Below are 18,292 nucleotides of genomic sequence, written 5' to 3'. Positions count from 1 at the left end.
CCGGGGCGGGGCAATACCTCCCAGGGAGAGCCCCGCCGCGCTCAGCCTTCTGGGAGCTGTAGTTCCCACAACTCAGAGCCTCGGGACAGGCGTCATCGCGGGACTCGTTTTCCCGTGCTCCTCTGCGCGGGCCCGCTTGGGGCAGGTCCGTGGGTGCGAAGGAGGAAGTGAGTAGGAAAAGTGGAAGCCAGTCGTTTGTGGTAGTGGAGTCATTGCTGCAGAGAAACTCTCGGCTAGTTCCAGTCCCTTCAAGAGTGCTGGAGGCCAAACTTGGAATACAAATTTAAGGTTCCCCAGAGGGCAAAAGATTAGGAACTGAGTTCCCCCCGGCCCAGTCTGCAGCCGGCGCGGCCAACACCGATCCGGGTTAAAACTCCCAGGGACTCGTAGCTGCTCCCACTCGGGGTCCCCTGAGGGCTGGGCGTCCGGATGTGCGCTCCCTCCAGTTCCTGGGAACTTGGAGGCGGCCGCTGAGCCCCGCGCCCGCGGAGTCGTGTGTTCGCCTCGGGCACCTCCTCCCCGAGGGCAGCCGAGGGGCTCCCACCATGATCACCAGTGTCTTCAGGAGGCGCCTGTGGGCCCCTGTGGGCGTCCTGACCTCACTGGCGTACTTAGTCCACCAGCGGCGGGTAGCCCTGGCCGAGATGCAGGGGGCGCACGGCCAGCATCCCGTCGATCGGAGCCTATTGGAGTTGAAAATGGTGCAGGTCGTGTTTCGACACGGGGCGCGGAGTCCTCTTAAGCCGCTCCCGCAGGAGGAGCAGGTGAGAGGTCGGACCGGGCCGGGACCGGTGGGGCTAGGACCCTGTGGCCAAACGGTGGCGGGCCAATGGCCTCGTCCTGAACACACACCTTTGGAATCCCACCCTCCCGGAGCAGGGTTGGGGCTCCAGACGAAGAGAAAACAGCAGTTGCCAGTTCCTCTCTGGGCTCTTGAGCAAAGGTGCTGGCCTGGATCCCCCCGCCCCTCACCGCGCTCTGACCCTCCAGGCGCAGGGCACCCCCAGAACTTCCAGTTGCGCCGGGGATGGCTGTGGTGTGGCACAGCTGGCAGCAGTGCGCCACTTCTGGTGCATATGAATCGTCTAGGGATCTTGTTAAAATATAGATTCTGATTCAGCAGGTGTGGAGCAGGACCTGAGATTCTGCATTTCTAACAAATATTTGGGTGACCTTGAGTACAAAGGTGTAGTGCATTTCTGTGGGGCTGTTTTGAAGGTTGTCAAAGGTGGCAGTGATCTTTGGGACAGCAACCACACTAACGGATCAACGTGAATAACAGAATGAATAGTCCATGGCTTGGGAACAGATTTTACAGCAGCTGTCTTTCAGGGTTTGCTGAAGACCCTTTGAGATCCTTTGGAGGCTTTTTGGTAACAAGCGCTGTCTCACGGGGCTCTCCTTTTCTCTTTTGGGTTTCTAAAGCTATTGTGGAAGGGATTTGTGGCAGGAAAAAAATGAAAAAATTGGCTAGTTTTGTGGCTATGATGTCTGAAAATGTACCTGGTTTGGTCAGGGACATTATGATGAAAGCCCAGATAATTCGTTTTTCAAATGATTACCTTTCCTGAATTTATTTCTTGGGGAGAGCAAGTGAAGTTCTCCGACCTCTCAGAGCAGGCAGGCCTGTGACTGAAGAACTGGCTGCTTCCTAGTAAAGATGAATCTGCCACCTGAAGTCCTCAGGTCCCCAGCTGTCACACTTCCTGTGGAGTGCTTTTGCATTGTTGTTTCCTCCAGGTTGATGTCAGAGCGGGTTCTACCGGATGTCTGAACCTGATACTAGGCACACTCTTACGGCTTTGTACAGACTGTACAACTGAAAACCCAGTGTTTAAAGCTGGCCACATATGAAATCAAGCCTTTCAGCCCTTTCCACGTAAATAAATCGTGGGTGGCACTTAATTCCATTACCAGATTTCTAGTTAGCTTTTATATATGGCTATACCACTTTTTGGTACTGGAATTTCTCCTCTCTCTCTCTCTCCTGCACTCCCCTTAGTCTATTTATTCTTGTTACAGAAAAGCTGGAAAATAACATACAGGAATAGAAGACTCATGTTGAAGACAAAGATATCAGTGGTAGCAGAGAAGTCTGAATGTCTAGACCTGGACTTAGTATGTACAGTATATGTACTCTCTAGAGAGTCGAAAAAGAGATTTAGATTCTTTTAAGGCTTTCTCCTGAGCCAGTGGGTATATGATGGGTGTCTTCTGCCTGTACGTGTAAGAGGCCCTTGTAGCTCAGGTAGAGTGCCAGCTTCATTCATCTTCTGTCTGTGTTGTAGCCACAAAATATGGAACACCCAAGTCCACGGCCTCGCTTTGCAATTAGGGAAAGCACATTACCTCTCTTGCCTGCTCCCATTCTCCAGACTGGAGCCAGATGCATTAAACATCTTTGGTTGTCTCATATAAAGTCTTAAGCATAAAAGCCGGAGGTGGAACCAACTCTGTTTCAATGTAGGCTATTGAGCTAGTGTCATCGGCCTGCTGTAACTTGTTTCTGGAGTTCCTTGCTCAGGTTTTCTTTTCAAGATCCAATTTGATAGAGGTTGTTCATTGGGATTTTCTAATCTTCCTGATTCTGCTGTTAATTATTGTCAGGAGGGACGACCTGGCAACAATTCTAAAACTAAAATTGCCTTTGGTAGATGTTTCCAGACTGCTGACTGGTTTCTAGATTAACATGTGACAAGTCGCTTCATTCAGTTATTTCTTAAATCCTCAGAAAGTAGCATTGTTTAAAACTAGATGTTTTATTGAGTTGTTATCCCATGGCTTGAATGGCTGTTGACTTGTCTTTCTTTAGCTGTGCTCTGGAAATACAACTCTGTAATTTAATTGACCATTTTTTCTGGACATTAGATTAGATCCAAGTATATATTCAAAAGATAAATTTGGCCCTGCTTTCAGATTTCCCTCAGCCGCCCTCCATACAGTGGTAAGGTGGCTTCCAATCAGGCAGGTTCCTCAGTTTTTATAAAATAAATTCCAGCCCATCCCAGCTCCACTGTTGATTAAGGCATTTGGGTCTATATTTATTTGGTAATGTAAATGAAATGGGAAGGATAATGCCAGTCTCATTGTTGCTTAATACCGATCCAGGGCTCAGCAAAGGGATTTCAAGAAGCATTGAATGAAGGATTTGCCAGGCAGTGTATTCATTCCTCTAGAGCAGTGGTTCTTAACCTTGAAGTGACATTGGACTCAACCGGGGAGCTTTAAAAAAAACACTGATACCTGGGTTCTCTCCCAGAGAGCCTGATTTAATTGGCCCAGAGCATCCAGACCTGGTTAAAGCTTCTCTGGTGAAGCTTTAGAAGGCTCTGGATTGGATAGCATTAAAAAAATTGCGGCCCCACCCCCAGGAGGTCTGGATGTGATTATGTCAGGAGGGGACTCAGGCATCGGTAACTTCTAAATATTTCCCAATGATGCCAGTGTGTAGTCAAGATTTAGAACCATTGCTTTATCCTAAAATCTACCCCTGAAAGGTTTTTGTTTAGTTTTATGTAGATTTTTTTCTTCTCCCTGGAATGTAGTGTATTGATCCCAGTGTAGTATTGTCTTCACAGAAATGTGCTTTGGTGAGATGCTATCCTTCTGTGTTGAGGAAACAATGAGAAGCATTCCCACAGAACTCACTGCTGTGACTACTGAAAAGATGTTCATTATATTACTCTATCCTCTTTATGAGGACCCTTGGGAGAAATTTGTCTGTTAGCATTAGAAATGGTGTGCTTCTCCCGAACAGTCGGCTTGCTTTTATCTTTAAGCTTGTCTCGCTGATCAAGTTTCTCCTTTTACATAAAAGCCAGGACACTTAGTGCCTCATCTCGTTTCACGTCCACGGATATGGATCTTCGTGGTGTGTATTTTTGAGTAACTTGACACTGCATCCATTTTTTTGGTCCCTATACACATTTGCTTTTTCTTGCTTGCCTGCTTTGAATTGGTTGTTTTAGTATATTTTAGGGTGCTTTTTTTTATCACCTACTTTAAATTAGTGCTTGAAAATGGGGTACCAATAATTAAGTAAAATTATAAATGTAGTCTTTGCCATTAATACGGAAGAAAGAATGAGCGTGTGTCTGTGGGGTAGACACAACATGTGGCACCGATGTGTCATCCATTCTTGAAAATCTGAAAACGTATATTCTGGACTTGACATGACCTAGACTTTCAAGAGTCATTTCCGGGAAATACCAAAAGATCCTCTGTTGGCGACTGTGCCTCACAGCAGGAGGTTTCTTAGCGAAGCTGAACTGGACCTGGTGTCAAGACCCATGCTGCACACTGGGCTTAGAAAGATGGCTGATTCCATCTCAGCTCTAAGGAGATTACATTGTGGTGAAGGAGAAAAGCAAAATACATTCCAGTTGTGGAAATATGCTGGGAGCGCTGGGAACCCCAAGGAGGTATCTCCAAGTTACAATGTTCAAAACTGAACTCGGCTTGTCAGCTGTTCTTCTGTCTTGGTCTTAGTTTTAGTCAAGGAGTAAGTGCCTCCATTATTCTGGTCTCGCCTTAGCCACCCAGCCTCAAAATCAAAATAATTTTTGTTCTTTATTCTTCCTTGTTTATCTACCAACATAGCCCCCAAAGAAAGCGTTGATCTACTCACTAGCCAAGTTTGACTCAAATTGCACCCTTCTATTCCGACTGCCTTAGGTGGGACCTTAGGCTGTCATTGGCTCTGTTGCGGACGTCTTGAAATCGGCTTTTCTGCATCCAGTCTTCCCATTGCAATCGTGATCTGTGCCGCTGGCTTTCAAACTGTTCTATGGAGCCTGCGGGCTAGGGGGATGCTGAGTGCCTGGGGGCCTGGGTTCCCACTCTTACTTCAACCAGAGAAATCCCAGTTTTTGCCTTTAAATATAGGAATCTACAGTGAAACTCTCCTTGGTATTTGCTACTTAAAAAGTTGAGAACCACTCCCAGGTTGAGACAAAGCAAATCAGTTCTTTGCCATATGCATTCTTCACCATCTCTGCTTTGCTGACGCTTCCTACCTATTCTGGGAGTTCTCAGTACGACCCTCTCTTGTTGCCTCCTTTTGACTCTTAGTCTAGGTCTTCACTTGTTTAAATCCTGTTCATTTCAAATGCCATTAATTCCATGAAACTTTTCCTGAATCCTCAGCTAGAAGAGACAGTCTGTCTTGCCTTTGAACTAGGGTGGTCTTCATCTGGTTTCTTGTAGCGCATAGTTTCAATTTTAGTTCTGCTGTCATTTACATTCATAGCTTGCTGTCTCCACTGACCTGAAAACCCAGAAAAGGCAGAGACATGTTATCTCCATCTTGGTATCTTTCACAGGACCTGGAGAATTGCTGGAGCTATTAATTGTACCTAACGTGTGCCAGGCTCTTCGTTGGGCATCCAGAATGCAGAGGTCAATAGATGACCAAGAGCTTCCTGGTCTTTGTTCTCTGGAAGCTAAGTTTGCTGAGCAGGACAGACTGGTAAAGGAGCTCTTCTCAGACAGTTCCATAAAGGCCACCAAAAAGAGCCACCAAGGCTGCTGTGAGAGCTTGGGGCCATGGTCACGGCTTCTGGGACATGTAAGCTGTCCTGTGCAATGAGCAGAAGTCTTTCCAGATGAAGGGAAAAGACAATTCCAGGGAGAAGAATCATGAGGTTGAAAGGCCAGGACGTGGGATGGTGTCCTGGGAAACAAAGTTGTGTGGCTAGAGAGTAAGTGTGTAGGGCAGGGAAGAAGTGACGAAGAGACAGAGGCAGAGGCCATCATTGCAGCTGTGAGCCTGGAAGGTTTTATGCAGAAAGTTACAGGATCAGAACTTTGAAACAAGAGCAATGATTAAACGATAGTAGAAAGTTCTCTGCACTGAACACCCCATATTCTGATATCAGTTGCTACAGCACCAGTGGGAGAAGAGGCTCTGGTGTTGGGACTGGATGCACGTGGGGCTGAGACCGTCCCTTTTGGAAGAACGGAAAGCTTCCTGTGTATGGAGAGAACCTGGGACTCCCAGGTGTACTCTCCTGGGATATTTCTGGGAGGGGCCAAGATAAATGTAATCCTATGTGACGTAGTAGGTTTTCAAATGTTAGTTTTACTAACAAAACGAAGTAGTAGGAAATTGAGTTCAGTATTGTTCTCTTGAGTGTCAGTGCTGTAGGAATTCAGATAAAAAGGGAAGCTGGAACAGTCACTGATGGTGAGGCAAGATGTGAGCATCACTGCACCTCGCAGAGAAGCTGGATGGGCACATATCAAGCAGGAGTCCCTCCGGGCGAGCGACAGGGAAGCAAGTAGAGAGAAGCCGCAGAGGAAGCAGTGGGCAGGGTCGGTTGGGGCTGGGGAAGGGAGGAGAGAGGGGGCACTGCTGGGGACAGGGCTGGGCCAAGGTGCAGAAGACCTGGGTGGCCAAATGCTTATCTCTTGGAACCTTAGTTCTTGATAGGATGACAGTGGCTTAGCAAGGTGGTTATGTCTGGATGGATTGTGGGAATCTGTCACAGGCTGGTGCCCGAGGTAATAGGTTTATACTCTGGTGGTAAGATAAAAGAAAGGCTGTTGCAGTGACTTGTTTTCCAGCCAGTGCTCGGCAGGGTTTGGTGCAGGGATGGAGCAGTAGGGAGAGTCAGGGGTTTAAGTTTTGGGGTGTAAGAGAATTGTGTGAGTATTGAGAGAAACACTGTAAGTTGGGAGGAGGAGCCGGTCTATGGGATTGGAAGGAAAGACTCTTGTTTTGGAAATTGAAGTCATGACGTCTGACTCAGTGAGTGTAAGAGTTTTATGGGCAGTCGGGGCTGTGAGACCTATGGCTACTTGCGACGTTTTGAAAAACATTACAGTACAGGTGGGGCAGGCACCATATTGCAAGGAATTAAGGAAAGTGGTGAAGACACAAAGTTTTCTTAAAAGGCCACTACTTGTTGGAGAAATTGGATGAAAAGAAGGGAAATATGTGGTGGTTACAAAGGACATTCAGTACAGCCCTTAAGGGATGGCCTTAGAAACCTGTATGTTGAGTCCTTAAAAATCCTTCCAAGTATGTGGTCACTGAGATTTCATTCATTCATTCACTCATTCATTCATTCACTGAGTATTTCCATACCTGGCAGTCGGGCCACTTCTCCCCTTTACTTCAGTCTGGGCTTAGTGCCAGAGCAGCCTCTTGACAGAGAGTACAAGTGTCAAATGGCAGGACTTGGGCTCAGGACACCGGGAATAATAAATCCTGGTCTTTTCTTCCCTTCACTGGAGCTGGAGTTAAAGTTTCTTTCCTTCCTTCACATGGGGAGGTTGCAGGTCTGGTGTCAGGGATTCTAGTTGGTGTTCCAAGTGCTGCTGGGTATTAATGCTGGAAGTTTCCAACAATGGGTTGTTTTCTGTGATCCCAGCAGGTGGAGTGGAATCTCCGGCTTTTGGAGGTCCCACCCCAAACTCAGTTTGATTACACCGTCACCGACCTCACCGGGGGCCCGAAACCTTATTCCCCTTTGGACTCTCAGTACCGGAAGACCGTGCTGAAGGTGAGCAAAGCTTCCGCTCTGGGAAGCCCGTGGCGAAGCTTCCATGGTTTTCTCTGGGCTGGGCTTCGCAGGCTGTGAGCTGTTTCTGTTTCTCTCCTTCTCCCCGACCTCAGGGGGGCATGTTTGCGGGACAGCTGACGAAGGTGGGCATGTGGCAGATGTTCGCCCTGGGACAGAGGCTGAAGAAGAACTACGTAGAGGACGTCCCCTTCCTTTCGCCAACCTTCAACCCACAGGAGGTCTTGTGAGTCACCTGGAAAAGGGATGCTGCACACACTTTAAGGGCTTGAGGAAACCTGTCCTGATCCCCCAGATGGTTCCCACTCTCACCCAAGGTAGTTTGGGGGCAGATGCCCCTATGGAATAGGACCCTGTGAACAGGCAGTCATTGGAGGTCACTGTCATTGGCTTTTGGGTCCCTTAGGACAGCCCTCCCGCAGAGAGAGAAAGGATTCTGCCCAACCCCATACCTCCCCTTCTGTACTCCCAGCTGCTCTGCGGAATAAGGTAGCGTGTATGTAATTAAACCTTCCCTTTTTGAATGTCTTCACCTTTTTGGTGTTTTCCAGTGTTCGTTCCACTAACATATATCGGAATCTGGAGTCTACCCGGTGTTTGCTGGCTGGGCTTTTCCCACATCAGAAAGAAGGTTCGAGTTTGGAGTCTAAAGTCAGCCCCTGTCCCTGAGGAGCTTTCTCTTCTCCGTGCCAAAGCCCCCGTCTCTGTTGCCTTGGCTCCTCTCCCGCGTGTGGCTTCTGTGCTCTGCCTGCTCTGACGGGCCCCTGCCTCCCGACTCCGGCTCTTGCACGAGCTGCATGAAGCAGCCCTAGCCAGGTCCTGTGAACAGTACTGGGGGCTCTTTGCTTAGGGGACACTGCTGTAAAGGAAGAAGGGCAGGAGGGACACTTAGCTGGGACCCACACTTTCTGCTCCTGCTCTGGTCTTGATGAAAATCCACAGCATGACCCAGAGGTGTCACCAGCCATTGGTTCGGCCTTTTGAGAAAGTCTATCGAGCTTGGGTTTTGACAGATACAGCCAGTGAATGGTCCCAGCTCGTGGTTCCCCACCTTTTCCCCACCAAGGACCACATGTATTATTTTCCCTCATGGATCCCATGTATTGGTGGCCTTTGACTAGCAAATGAAGCTGTCACATGCAGTTGATTCAAATTTACATTTAATTGCTGGTCTGAGTTTCCGGTCATTATGATCTCGTCAATATCAAAAGACTAAAATGGTGCCATAAGGCAAAGGTTCTTGTTATTTTGTTTAGCTTCTTTAGCAGTATCTCAAAAAGATAGAACATTCCCATCCGGTTTTTAAAAATATATATGTAAAATGATGGAAACATCCAGGTCAGAGGAGGCTGGCCCTGTCCCCAGCTGGGTTGGGTAGCGCTGCTGATTCTGGCTGAAGTTGGCTGCTGACTCCCGCTGTGTCTGCGTGACACACAGCAGGCAGGAGGGGCTGCTCCTTACTTCTGGAGCCCCCGGGCTTAGGAAAATCCACAACGCCTGGCCTTCTGAGAACTCTTCACTCACTCAGCTTCTAAAAGGCCTATGTCCTCTTCTCACGAAACACCGAAAGTGTGAGTGAAACACCGAAAGCTATTTCTTATATCCGCAGGGAGGTCTCAGCCCGATGGTGCTGCAGGCTTCCAGAAAGGGGGAAGTGGTATCATCCCCAGCCTCTGGTGTGGCTGCCCGGGGAGCAGCTCCCTGCACGGGACCCAGACCTCCTGGGACTCCAACTGGACTTCTGTCACAGCGACTTCCATACCTTGCCCAGTATCAAGGGGCTTGAACAGACCAAAGAACCCCACGAGATGTTAGCAATAATAGAAGTGGTGCGACTTTGGGAATCTTGTTTCAGGAGAGAACTCCTAGAGAAATCCCAGAGGGTTATGTATAAGCTGCAGAGAATCAGGCTGTGGGAGAAGCTGGACCATGTAGGCAGTCATTTTTCAATGTGTATTTGAGCACCAATTCAGACGTGCCTTATGCATGAGAAACTGCATGTCCAATATCCAGACAGCAGATAGGAGTTAATCATGTTACGTTAAAGGGTTAAATCCTAGTTATTATTATTCTAGCATCTAAAGCACTTAAACCAAACATTATTCTAAGAGCTCTGCGTATGTTAACTTGTTTAATTCTCATAATAACCCTGTGAGGTAGGTAACATTGTCACCAATTTACAGATAAGAGAACTAAGGCACAGAGAGGCTAAGTGACCCTCCCAAGGACACAAAGCTGGTAAATGGTGGAGCTGGGATTCGAACCCTGGTAGTCTAGTTTCAGAATCCATACTCCTCACGCTTCTGTTCTGCTGCTTCTCAGAGGACATGTACCTTAGGAGAGGGCCTGTAATCCTTTGACCAACGAAGTGCGTCTGAATTCTGATATTCTTGTCAAGTTACTGTAGGCTACATTTAAAGTCCTGGGGTTTTGACTATCAATAATTTGGGAGTAATAGCTCTTTGGGGCTTAGAGTCACCTAATCGCTCCGCGGATTAACCTCAGCAAATTCCAAAGAGGTGCTGATAGGAACTCTTGCCCTTGTCCTCGCCCTCGCCCTCGCCGCAGTGCCTTGCCATCTCTGGCACAGAATAAAGCATGGGAAGGTGTTAGAGCACCTTTGGGCATTGGTGGGGGACAAAGGTACTTGCAAGCTCTGAGCGGCTATGAGCTGCTGCCAGGTGCAAAAGTAACATTGTTTGTAGTCTGATGTTTCATTCCTGGCAGTTCGTCTGGAAGCCTGGCTTTCATGTGGGGCAAGGCTATGGGGTCTGTGTATGTCTGTGGCCTTGGGGTCACCTTTCTTAGACTGTCATGTGATAAGTCACCATATTGGGCTATAGGATTCGACTTGGGGAACCCTAGTTCTGATCAAATCAGGGGTGGCCCATTCTTTATTAGAAAGCCCAAGTGCTGGTTGTACCTTTGGAGGCGGGGTGTTTTGGAATGGGTCAGGGAAGTGCCAGTCTGATCCAGGTCTGTACCTGCTTTAGTCTCTATGTGGCCCAATAGGAAGGGTCGTGCCAGACAGAACAAGGCTGCCGCTTGCTTTCCACATCGCTCAGATCACAGGGGCGCTCCTTTGGCAAGGCCAGGGCGTGTCGAAGGCATTCACTGTCCTTAAGGACTCAGCTTGGGATGGGCTGCCTCCTGGAGCAATTTTATCCGTATAGACAAGCAAAAAGGTGAGGAGATACTGGGAAGAACAAGCTGCAACCCCTTCCTGCCTTTGCTTCCCACCTTCCTTCCAGGACCCATCGTCATCCACACTGATGAAGCAAGCTCTGAAGTCTTGTACCCCAACTTTCAGAACTGCTGCAGCCTGCGGGAAAGAATCAGGTAACTGCCGCCGGTTCTTGCTCACCCTCAGGGGACAGACAGCTTAGCCTTTTGCTGGCAGGACTCGGCCTGAACCAGGCTTCCCAGGCTGGTGAATAGGGGACCGACAGGACTGCGTAAGTCACCCTCAGGTCCGACATCGCTGTCCAGTGAAAAAGCTCTTGCGGTGGCAGACTCAGTGAAGGGACAGGAAGCCAGTGGAAAGCCGCATGCTGGGCTGGAGAGGTGATGGTGTGGTACGGCCACGACTGGGGCTTTGCCCTGTGCAAAGCCTCTCAACAGTCGCGAGTTCTCAGATGGGGCAGACGAAGAAGCTGACAGGTTGAATAAGAGACGATGGTGCGAGTCATTGAACTGCAAACGCAGACAACACAGATTTCCCTTCTCTTACCAACGTGTGGCCCTGTAGGATAGAGTGGTTGGGCTGATGGCACTTTTCAGTGTTCACGTATTTCTGGGCTGTTCTAAGACGAGATAGCATGTGTTCCACAGAAGAAAGAGAACGCTCTTAAGCAGATATCGGGCACGCTTGCATCATTTTTGGTATAATGAAAAAATGCTAGATTGGGATTTGGAAAATCCAAATTTTATTCCCAATAAAATCCCAAAGCCTTTTATTCTAGCCCTGGTACTCACTCACTTATTTTACAAGTCATTTGACCTCTTGGGGCCTTAGTTTGCTCCTCTGTAAAATGGGAATCATGCCAGCTAATCCCAATGAGTTGTTGCTGAGGATTAAATGAGATCCCAAACGATGAATGAGAAATGCTTTGTAAACTGTTAATCACTATACGATATATGGGATGACTTTTTATTTTTTGGCAGAGGCCGGAGGCGGGCCGCCTCTTTGCAGCCAGGAATCTCAGAGGATTTGAAAAAGGTGAAAGAGGGGCTGGGCATTGCCAGCAGCGATGAAGTGGACTTCATCGTCCTCCTTGACAATATGGCTGCCGAGCAGGTGGGACAGCTGTGCCCTCGGGTCCCGGGGAGGGGAGCTTGGCGTGGCCACCTGGATGGGCTGCCTTCTGAGTTGGAACTGGGTGGAGAGAAGTGGGTGGAGGCCTCCTGGTTTGGAGGCAGCTGTGAGGGGTGGGGAACAATCGCAGACAGTGTAATAAATACCAAAGACCACACGGTGGGAAATGCTTCTCTGGATTCAAAAGTCGGACACCCAGAGGCTGTGTGGCCTGGGTCCTCCTTCCTTCTCTTGTTTTGATGTCAGTGTGCCCTGAAGACAGATGCATCTTGTGCTCGTGGGTGGTGAAGGTGTAAAGCAAGAGTTTATATGAAGTATTTACAGTCCATCCTTCTTAGAAATCATTCTGGGGAAAATGAAGGCCAAGTATGAATTTATGAATTCCTTGCCTTGTATTTTATTCACCTTTTTTAAAAATAGTTTTTAAAAAAAATACAAGTGTTTTTCATTTTGGAGTAGACAGGGACATCAGAAAGGGAAGAAAACATTTGTCTGTCCTGGGCCTTTGGATCTCTGAGATTAGCTTCCAGGGGGCCTTGGGGACATAGCTTCCTGAGCTGGGAAGGCCCTCCCCGGAGAAGACGGGCCCCTGAAGGCTCCGTGCTGCCAGGCTCTTTCTCAGACTCTGCCTGTGGTCCTTTTAGGCGCATGGCCTCCTGAGCTTCCCCACGCTGGAGAGATTCACACAGCTGATCGAACGGAGAGCTGTGGACACGGTGTTGTACGTGCAAAGTGACGACAGGTGAGGGGTCTCCTCAGCTGCTGGCTGAAGTCACGCTTGGTCAGGGCCCCCAGAGAGCGGGCAGGGGGTCATCAGGCCACGCATACCTGCCAGCTCTGTGCACACTGGAGGAAATCACCCCATTCTGCTGGCTCACTAAATGCTCGACCCTCGGTCCTTACACATCTAGGGCTGGGAGTGGTGACCTAGTGCTTCTGTTCGCTGTCATAAAGAACCAGGAGCCACCATGACTGGGTTTCTCTCAATCACTGACTTTTTGCTCTAAGTTTCTAAGGATGTGGGTGCGGGGACCAGGGGGAAGAATAATTAGCTCTCTCTTGATTCATCACTTCACAATGTAGGAATCATTTGCACGTTCTCGCTGTGAGGTAGGTGGTGTTCCCGCTGGTGGGGTCGAGGTCCTGGCTTTATAGATGACGAAACTGGGCCTGAGGGGTGTGGGCTACCTGCCTCGGCTGGGCTAGCAAGTGGCAGAACCACCACTGGGGCCATGGGGGTTATCAGTCCTGTTTTCTCTATATTACTGGGACTGAAGGCTCTGTTTTTGGACGGCCTGTTTTCCTGACTACCAGAATGGAGAGTTTCTCTCTTACCAAATTGCAAAAAAACACCTTTTGCTGATTAGTTAAGAACATTCAGCTTGCACTCAGAATAGGTGACTGGGTAGCGGAGGAGATGGGAATGGAGGAACAGTCTTGGGACGGTGAGTGGGAGGAAAAAGCAGCTACATTTGCAGAATTGGCTGTCTGTCGTGTAAGAGCCTCTGACTGCTTTTCTCCCACTCAGGGTCAGCGTGTCTACTTGTGCGCTCGCCTAGGGCATCCTGAAGGCTCCAGCCTCGCCACGCAGCTGGCTGCCACTACCTGTGACTTGATGGTTTCCCTCATCTGTTTCTAAAGTGGCCCCACCAGACCTAAATTGTCACTGACTGCCCTCCCCTCCACTAACACACACACACACACACACACACACACACACACACACACACACACACACTCATAGTTAGTAAATATTTTAGGCTTTGCAGCCCATGCTTTATCTGTTGCTACTATTCACCTCTGCCCATGCAGCAGGAAAGCAGCCACAGATGATATGCAAACAAATGAGCACAGCTGTGTTCCAGTAACACTTTATTTACCCAAACAGGCAGGTGGGTGGATTTGGCCAACACCTGTAGTTTGCTTTGTCCTGGTGTAAAGCATTTTAAATAAGACCTGATCTATTCTCCTCTCTGTTCCAATTAATCCTGGTTTTATACAACTGATGGTTCTTCAAGGACAGAGCGTGACAAACTCACAATACCATCTGACTGGGCTTGGCCTGTGCACATTTTCTGGAAAGTATATGTTACATGCCGTATTGGGTGCCTACTCCTCATCCATTGTTTCAACCTTCCTTAATTTAGAAAAGTGGCCATTTATCAAGTTACCGTGAGTGAGGATTGTTCTAAACCAATCATGGCAACCCCAGTCCCTTTTGTCAGTGATTGGGTTCTGGAAATTCTGGGAGAGGTTTTGTTTTTCTCTTTCATAAAAAGTGAGAGGCACCAAAACCAAGGCTTTCAGCCGCTCACTGGCCCCCATCTTCCTGCTTTGTTTCCTATTGCGAGACGACGTGCTTGGAATTGCAGTAGCCACCTGTGATCAGGAGGTGACTGCCTGAGAAGGAAAGTGGGGAAGCCACAGCGCCCACCCTGTGAGCACTTCCGCTGAACTGACTGTTAAATCTGTACATAGGAAATGTCCTTATGGTCTAAGCTCCAAAGAAGGGGGGCTGGCATATAGGAGGTGTAGTTTAGGATGCTGTTCCTTTAGATCGCTTTTCTAAGGGCGTTCTGGAATTCCTGGGCATCATTACACCCTGTCCTTCCAGCTCTGTCCTTTTCTTCCTGAAGGCCTCGCTCTTATCCTGACTTCTCCTGGTTACCCACCCCCTCAGCCCCGCCCATCTCAGCGTGTTCACACCAGGTCTATATCCTGTGTCTTTGCACACAGAACCCTCCAACCCCAGGCGGTGCCATTTCTCCCCTTCCTGTCCCTTGTGCTTGTCTTCTTGTCCCCTCTGATTGGGCTCGTGAGGTCCTTGGGGGCAGAGCCAGCCTACACCCCTGTGTGCCCAATAACTGCTGGCTGCTTAAAGGCTATTTCCTCCCACAGGGAGAGTCTTCAGATGGTGGTAGGACCATTCCTCCACCTCCTGGAGAGCAACCTGCTGAGAGCTGTGGACCCTGCCACTCCAGCTGGCAAGACCAGGTACCTGGCACAGCAACCCGGCTCTGTGCCGCCGAGGGCAATGGGGGGCCTCCGACTGCAGGGAGGAAACCCAGGTTTTGGCGGGGGGGCAAGAACCAGGCTGTCACTGAAAGGTGATGTTTAAGAGGCCACGAGTCACAAAGACCACAACATTTTTACCTTTCTTCTGGCTGCACTCATCCTACCATGTTTTGAAATGTTTATCTTAGCTAAAAAAAAAAACCCTAAATTAATTTTTCTATTTTTTACTAATCGAACATGTGTCAAACAGAGTGGTTAGTTGATATCACACTGATTCGATATTATAATAGCCCAAGATAGAGATCATTGCTTAATAGATTGTCTCGTTTGAACACCTTCCTTGAGTGGATAGAAGAGGATGATGTCACCTAGGCATTTTACAATGTTGGCAGGGGCTCGTGAACCTCCACGGCCGCTGTTACAGAGCTGGAAGCCCAGGTTAGGGCCCACGGGTTTGGAAAGTCGTGTCTCGTCGCATTTGCCTCGCAAAGTGTGGTCTGCAGATGAATAGCTTCACCGTCACCTGGGCGCTTGTTAGATTCTCAGGCCCCAGCCCAGCCCACTGAGGCAGAACCTGCATTTTAACAAGATCCCCAGGGGATTTGTATGCGCCCTAGTATTAGAGAAGCACTGGTGCAGGCAGCCTCCTTGAGAGAGAGTGAACGTAGCTAGGAACTCACGATGAGTGACGGAAAGGTAGTGGACAGTGAATTGAAAGAGGAACATTCAGGAACTTTGAGCCAAGATTTATAATAGATGACCACGTGGATGCCCTTTCCCTGTCTTTCACAGTCCCCGCAATGACAGTCCATTTCCCAGTGGCCTTTGTCCCCTTGCCACTCTTGGCCTTGTGTCTATAGAGTACTGCGGGACCCAAAGCTAGTCTTCTAGTTTGGGGGTCAACAAATAACATCCTTGATCTTTTTCCAGAGACAGATACAGGGGTCAGGAAGCTACAGATTAAAGTGGTGCCTTTATTACCAATTAAAGCCATTTGGAGAATGTGTTGCGGGCCAGTAGGCTCATTAATATTCCTTTGAAATGAACTTCATTTCCCCCAAATGCGAGCTTCTCCGACAAGGAGGATGGCCAGCTCTACTAAACACACCACAAGGCTGAGAGGAGGAAGAACGCTGGCCGTAGGCAGGCAGGTCCCCGAGAGAGAAGAGAGGAAGGGCCCACGCATGCATGAAACTCACCAGGGGAGAGTGAGTGGGTGGGTGGGCGAGCGGGTGGGCAGGAGGCGGCCAGAAGAGCTACTCCCGTGGGGACCCCGCCTTACAAAGGCATGGGGAGTGGGCAGAAGGCTTCTCCCCACCATCTACTTCAAAGGAGTTTTATTCCAGGCTCAACTGGTCACTTGGTTTCTGAAGCAAGTGTTCCATCTGAAAGGAGGCAGGCAGTGTCCCGGCCTCCAGAGTCCTGAGTAAAGATTTGTGAACTGTGCTCCCTGCAGGAAGCTGTACCTCTATGCGGTTCATGATACGACCCTCATGCCTCTCTTAATGGCCCTGGGGATTTTTGACCACAAATGGCCACCGTTTGCTGTTGACGTGACCTTGGAACTCTACCAGCACCAGGAATCTAAGGAGTGGTTTGTGCAGCTCTATTACCATGGGGAGGTAAGACCTTTCAGGTGGGATGGGGTGGTGGCACCCTTCCTCAGACCCCAACCTCCTGTTGGCACCGAGTCACCTCCTCGGGGAGCCTCCATTGGTACAGTCCGCTCTCTGAGTCCTCTAGGGCGACTCACGGCTGTGTCCCCACCATAAGGCCAAACTTGGCGTATGGTGGCAGACTGGGACTTGGGCCTTATCCCAAGTCTGTTCCAGACTCCTTGTAGGAACGGGACCACCGTCCTCTTCTCCTGAGTGTCTGCCAGGATGTAAATCTGACTGGGAGGCCTGTTTTTAAAATGAATATGGTGTCTTTGGGATGCAGTGTGTGCCGTCACACTCTGGGGACCTTGGCTGCTTCAGCAGGTCACTGTCCAGGCCAGAGGCTAGAGCAGTCCCCAAGGATTTGACTTTCAGCCCTCCCAGCTCAAGGGCATAACGTCCTTGTCAGTTCAACAGACAGTTCTTGAGTGACTTTTACAGGCAGGCGTAGTACTCTTATTCTGGAAGCCGACCGAGTTGTAGGGCCTTACTGGCGGTCACCATCAGGTCAAAGCCTCGCAGACCTCTGGGCACAGCTGAAAACGGGGTCCTCAGGGGCTCCCCTGAGTAATGTCTCTTCCACAGGAGCAAGTTCCGAGAGGGTGCCCTGACCGGCTCTGTCCACTGGACAAGTTCTTGAACACCATGTCCGTTTACACCTTAAACCCAGACAAGTACCACACACTCTGCTCTCAAGCGCAGGTGACAGAACTCAGAAATGCACAGTGACTGCTGGATCTGAGCAGGATGTGTTGACTTTTCAATAAAATGCCTTCTACGATGTCTCTGGCTGTTGTTTGGGAAAGGCCGGAACAAGAGTTCATGGACTTTAACAGAAGGCAAAGGTATTTCCTTCCTCCATAGGCTTATGAAGGTCTCTTCGTGAAAGTAAAGGGGTGTGATGTTGAGACCAAGGGGATATTCCCTATTTTGGGGCTTGAATTCCATGTCCAGAAACATGTGCCTGGGACACGAACTGGGGACATCATGACCCTGGAGAATTGTATTAATTTTGGACTTCAGTTTTTTTTTTGTCTTTTCGTTTCATAAACATGTACAGAAAAGTTTCTGCCTTCAAGTTGTTTCACACCAGTGGGAGAGGTCGATAAGTAAATCAGTGATGACCGCAGTGTGTTTCCTTCTGAGATAAAGTATATCAGGGCCTATTTGGGTACAAAGAAGGGACCCCTTTGTCTGCCACCCCAGCTGGCAGACGAAGGTGAGTAGGCGTTAACCAGGTGAGCAAGGAAGAAAGGGTGCTGTGTGTAGGCAAAAGGTCAGCTTGAAGGTCAAGGGACATTCCTGGGTGGAGGAAACCCAGCGGAAGGACGCAGGAAGGGCTTGGCGTCTGGTGGCTGAAACTCCAGGAGCGAGGACAAGGGCTCTGTAATGGAGGGGGCGAGCGCCGCTCTCAGCGTAAGGGCTCCACCTTTAACTGGGCCCCCAAGGGTACTTGGTGAGCCCCCTATTTCCTCATCAATTTCCTCATTCTCCCCCAGAATCTATTTCAAACTTTCTCTGATCCCAAACAATCAATCCCTTTACCTCTCAGAAGATAGCAATCACGGAAACCTCTGCATTTCCTACCATCTTTACGTGGACAGTTCCCAGATCTACTTCCCCAGCTCAGGTCCCTCATCTGAGCTTCAGACCCTCCTGTCCACTTGGATGGGCTACAGACACAAAATGTTCTAGGTCAAAATCAAGCTTCTCTCATCAAACACATGCTGATGGAAGGAGAGCCAGCGCTGGGTGAACACACAACATGATACATTACAGAA

The 18,292-nt window shown here is 49.1% G+C and overlaps 1 protein-coding gene across 2 annotated transcripts; it reads left to right on the top strand.

Annotated features, from left to right (window-relative positions):
• Positions 1 to 119: 119 nt before the first annotated feature.
• Positions 120 to 17,292, top strand: ACP6 (acid phosphatase 6, lysophosphatidic). Of its 2 annotated transcripts, none has more exons than XM_019740053.2 (10): positions 120 to 764; positions 7,374 to 7,505; positions 7,619 to 7,749; positions 8,075 to 8,154; positions 10,775 to 10,862; positions 11,688 to 11,820; positions 12,483 to 12,580; positions 14,737 to 14,832; positions 16,310 to 16,475; positions 17,097 to 17,292. In XM_019740053.2, the coding sequence occupies exons 1-10, from the start codon at positions 546 to 548 to the stop codon at positions 17,238 to 17,240; spliced, it is 1,287 nt and encodes a 428-aa protein (XP_019595612.1). In that variant the 5' UTR covers positions 120 to 545; the 3' UTR covers positions 17,241 to 17,292. The 2 variants fall into 2 exon arrangements, with proteins under 2 accessions (XP_019595612.1, XP_019595614.1); XM_019740055.2 differs by having other exon boundaries at positions 137 to 764; positions 7,377 to 7,505.
• Positions 17,293 to 18,292: the final 1,000 nt, after the last annotated feature.

This window comes from Rhinolophus sinicus, linkage group LG14 (assembly GCF_036562045.2).
Source record: "Rhinolophus sinicus isolate RSC01 linkage group LG14, ASM3656204v1, whole genome shotgun sequence".
NCBI classification, from domain to species: Eukaryota; Metazoa; Chordata; class Mammalia; order Chiroptera; family Rhinolophidae; genus Rhinolophus; species Rhinolophus sinicus.
The sequence above is the reverse complement of the archived record's forward strand: the minus strand, read 5'-3'. Positions and strand labels throughout refer to the sequence as shown.

Coding starts and splice junctions, on each gene's coding strand:
- ACP6 (XM_019740053.2), top strand. CDS start 546: ATGATCACCAGTGTCTTCAGGAGGCGCCTGTGGGCCCCTGTGGGCGTC. Junction 7,750..8,074: donor TTCAACCCACAGGAGGTCTT/GTGAGTCACCTG, acceptor GGTGTTTTCCAG/TGTTCGTTCCACTAACATAT. Junction 10,863..11,687: donor AGCCTGCGGGAAAGAATCAG/GTAACTGCCGCC, acceptor ATTTTTTGGCAG/AGGCCGGAGGCGGGCCGCCT.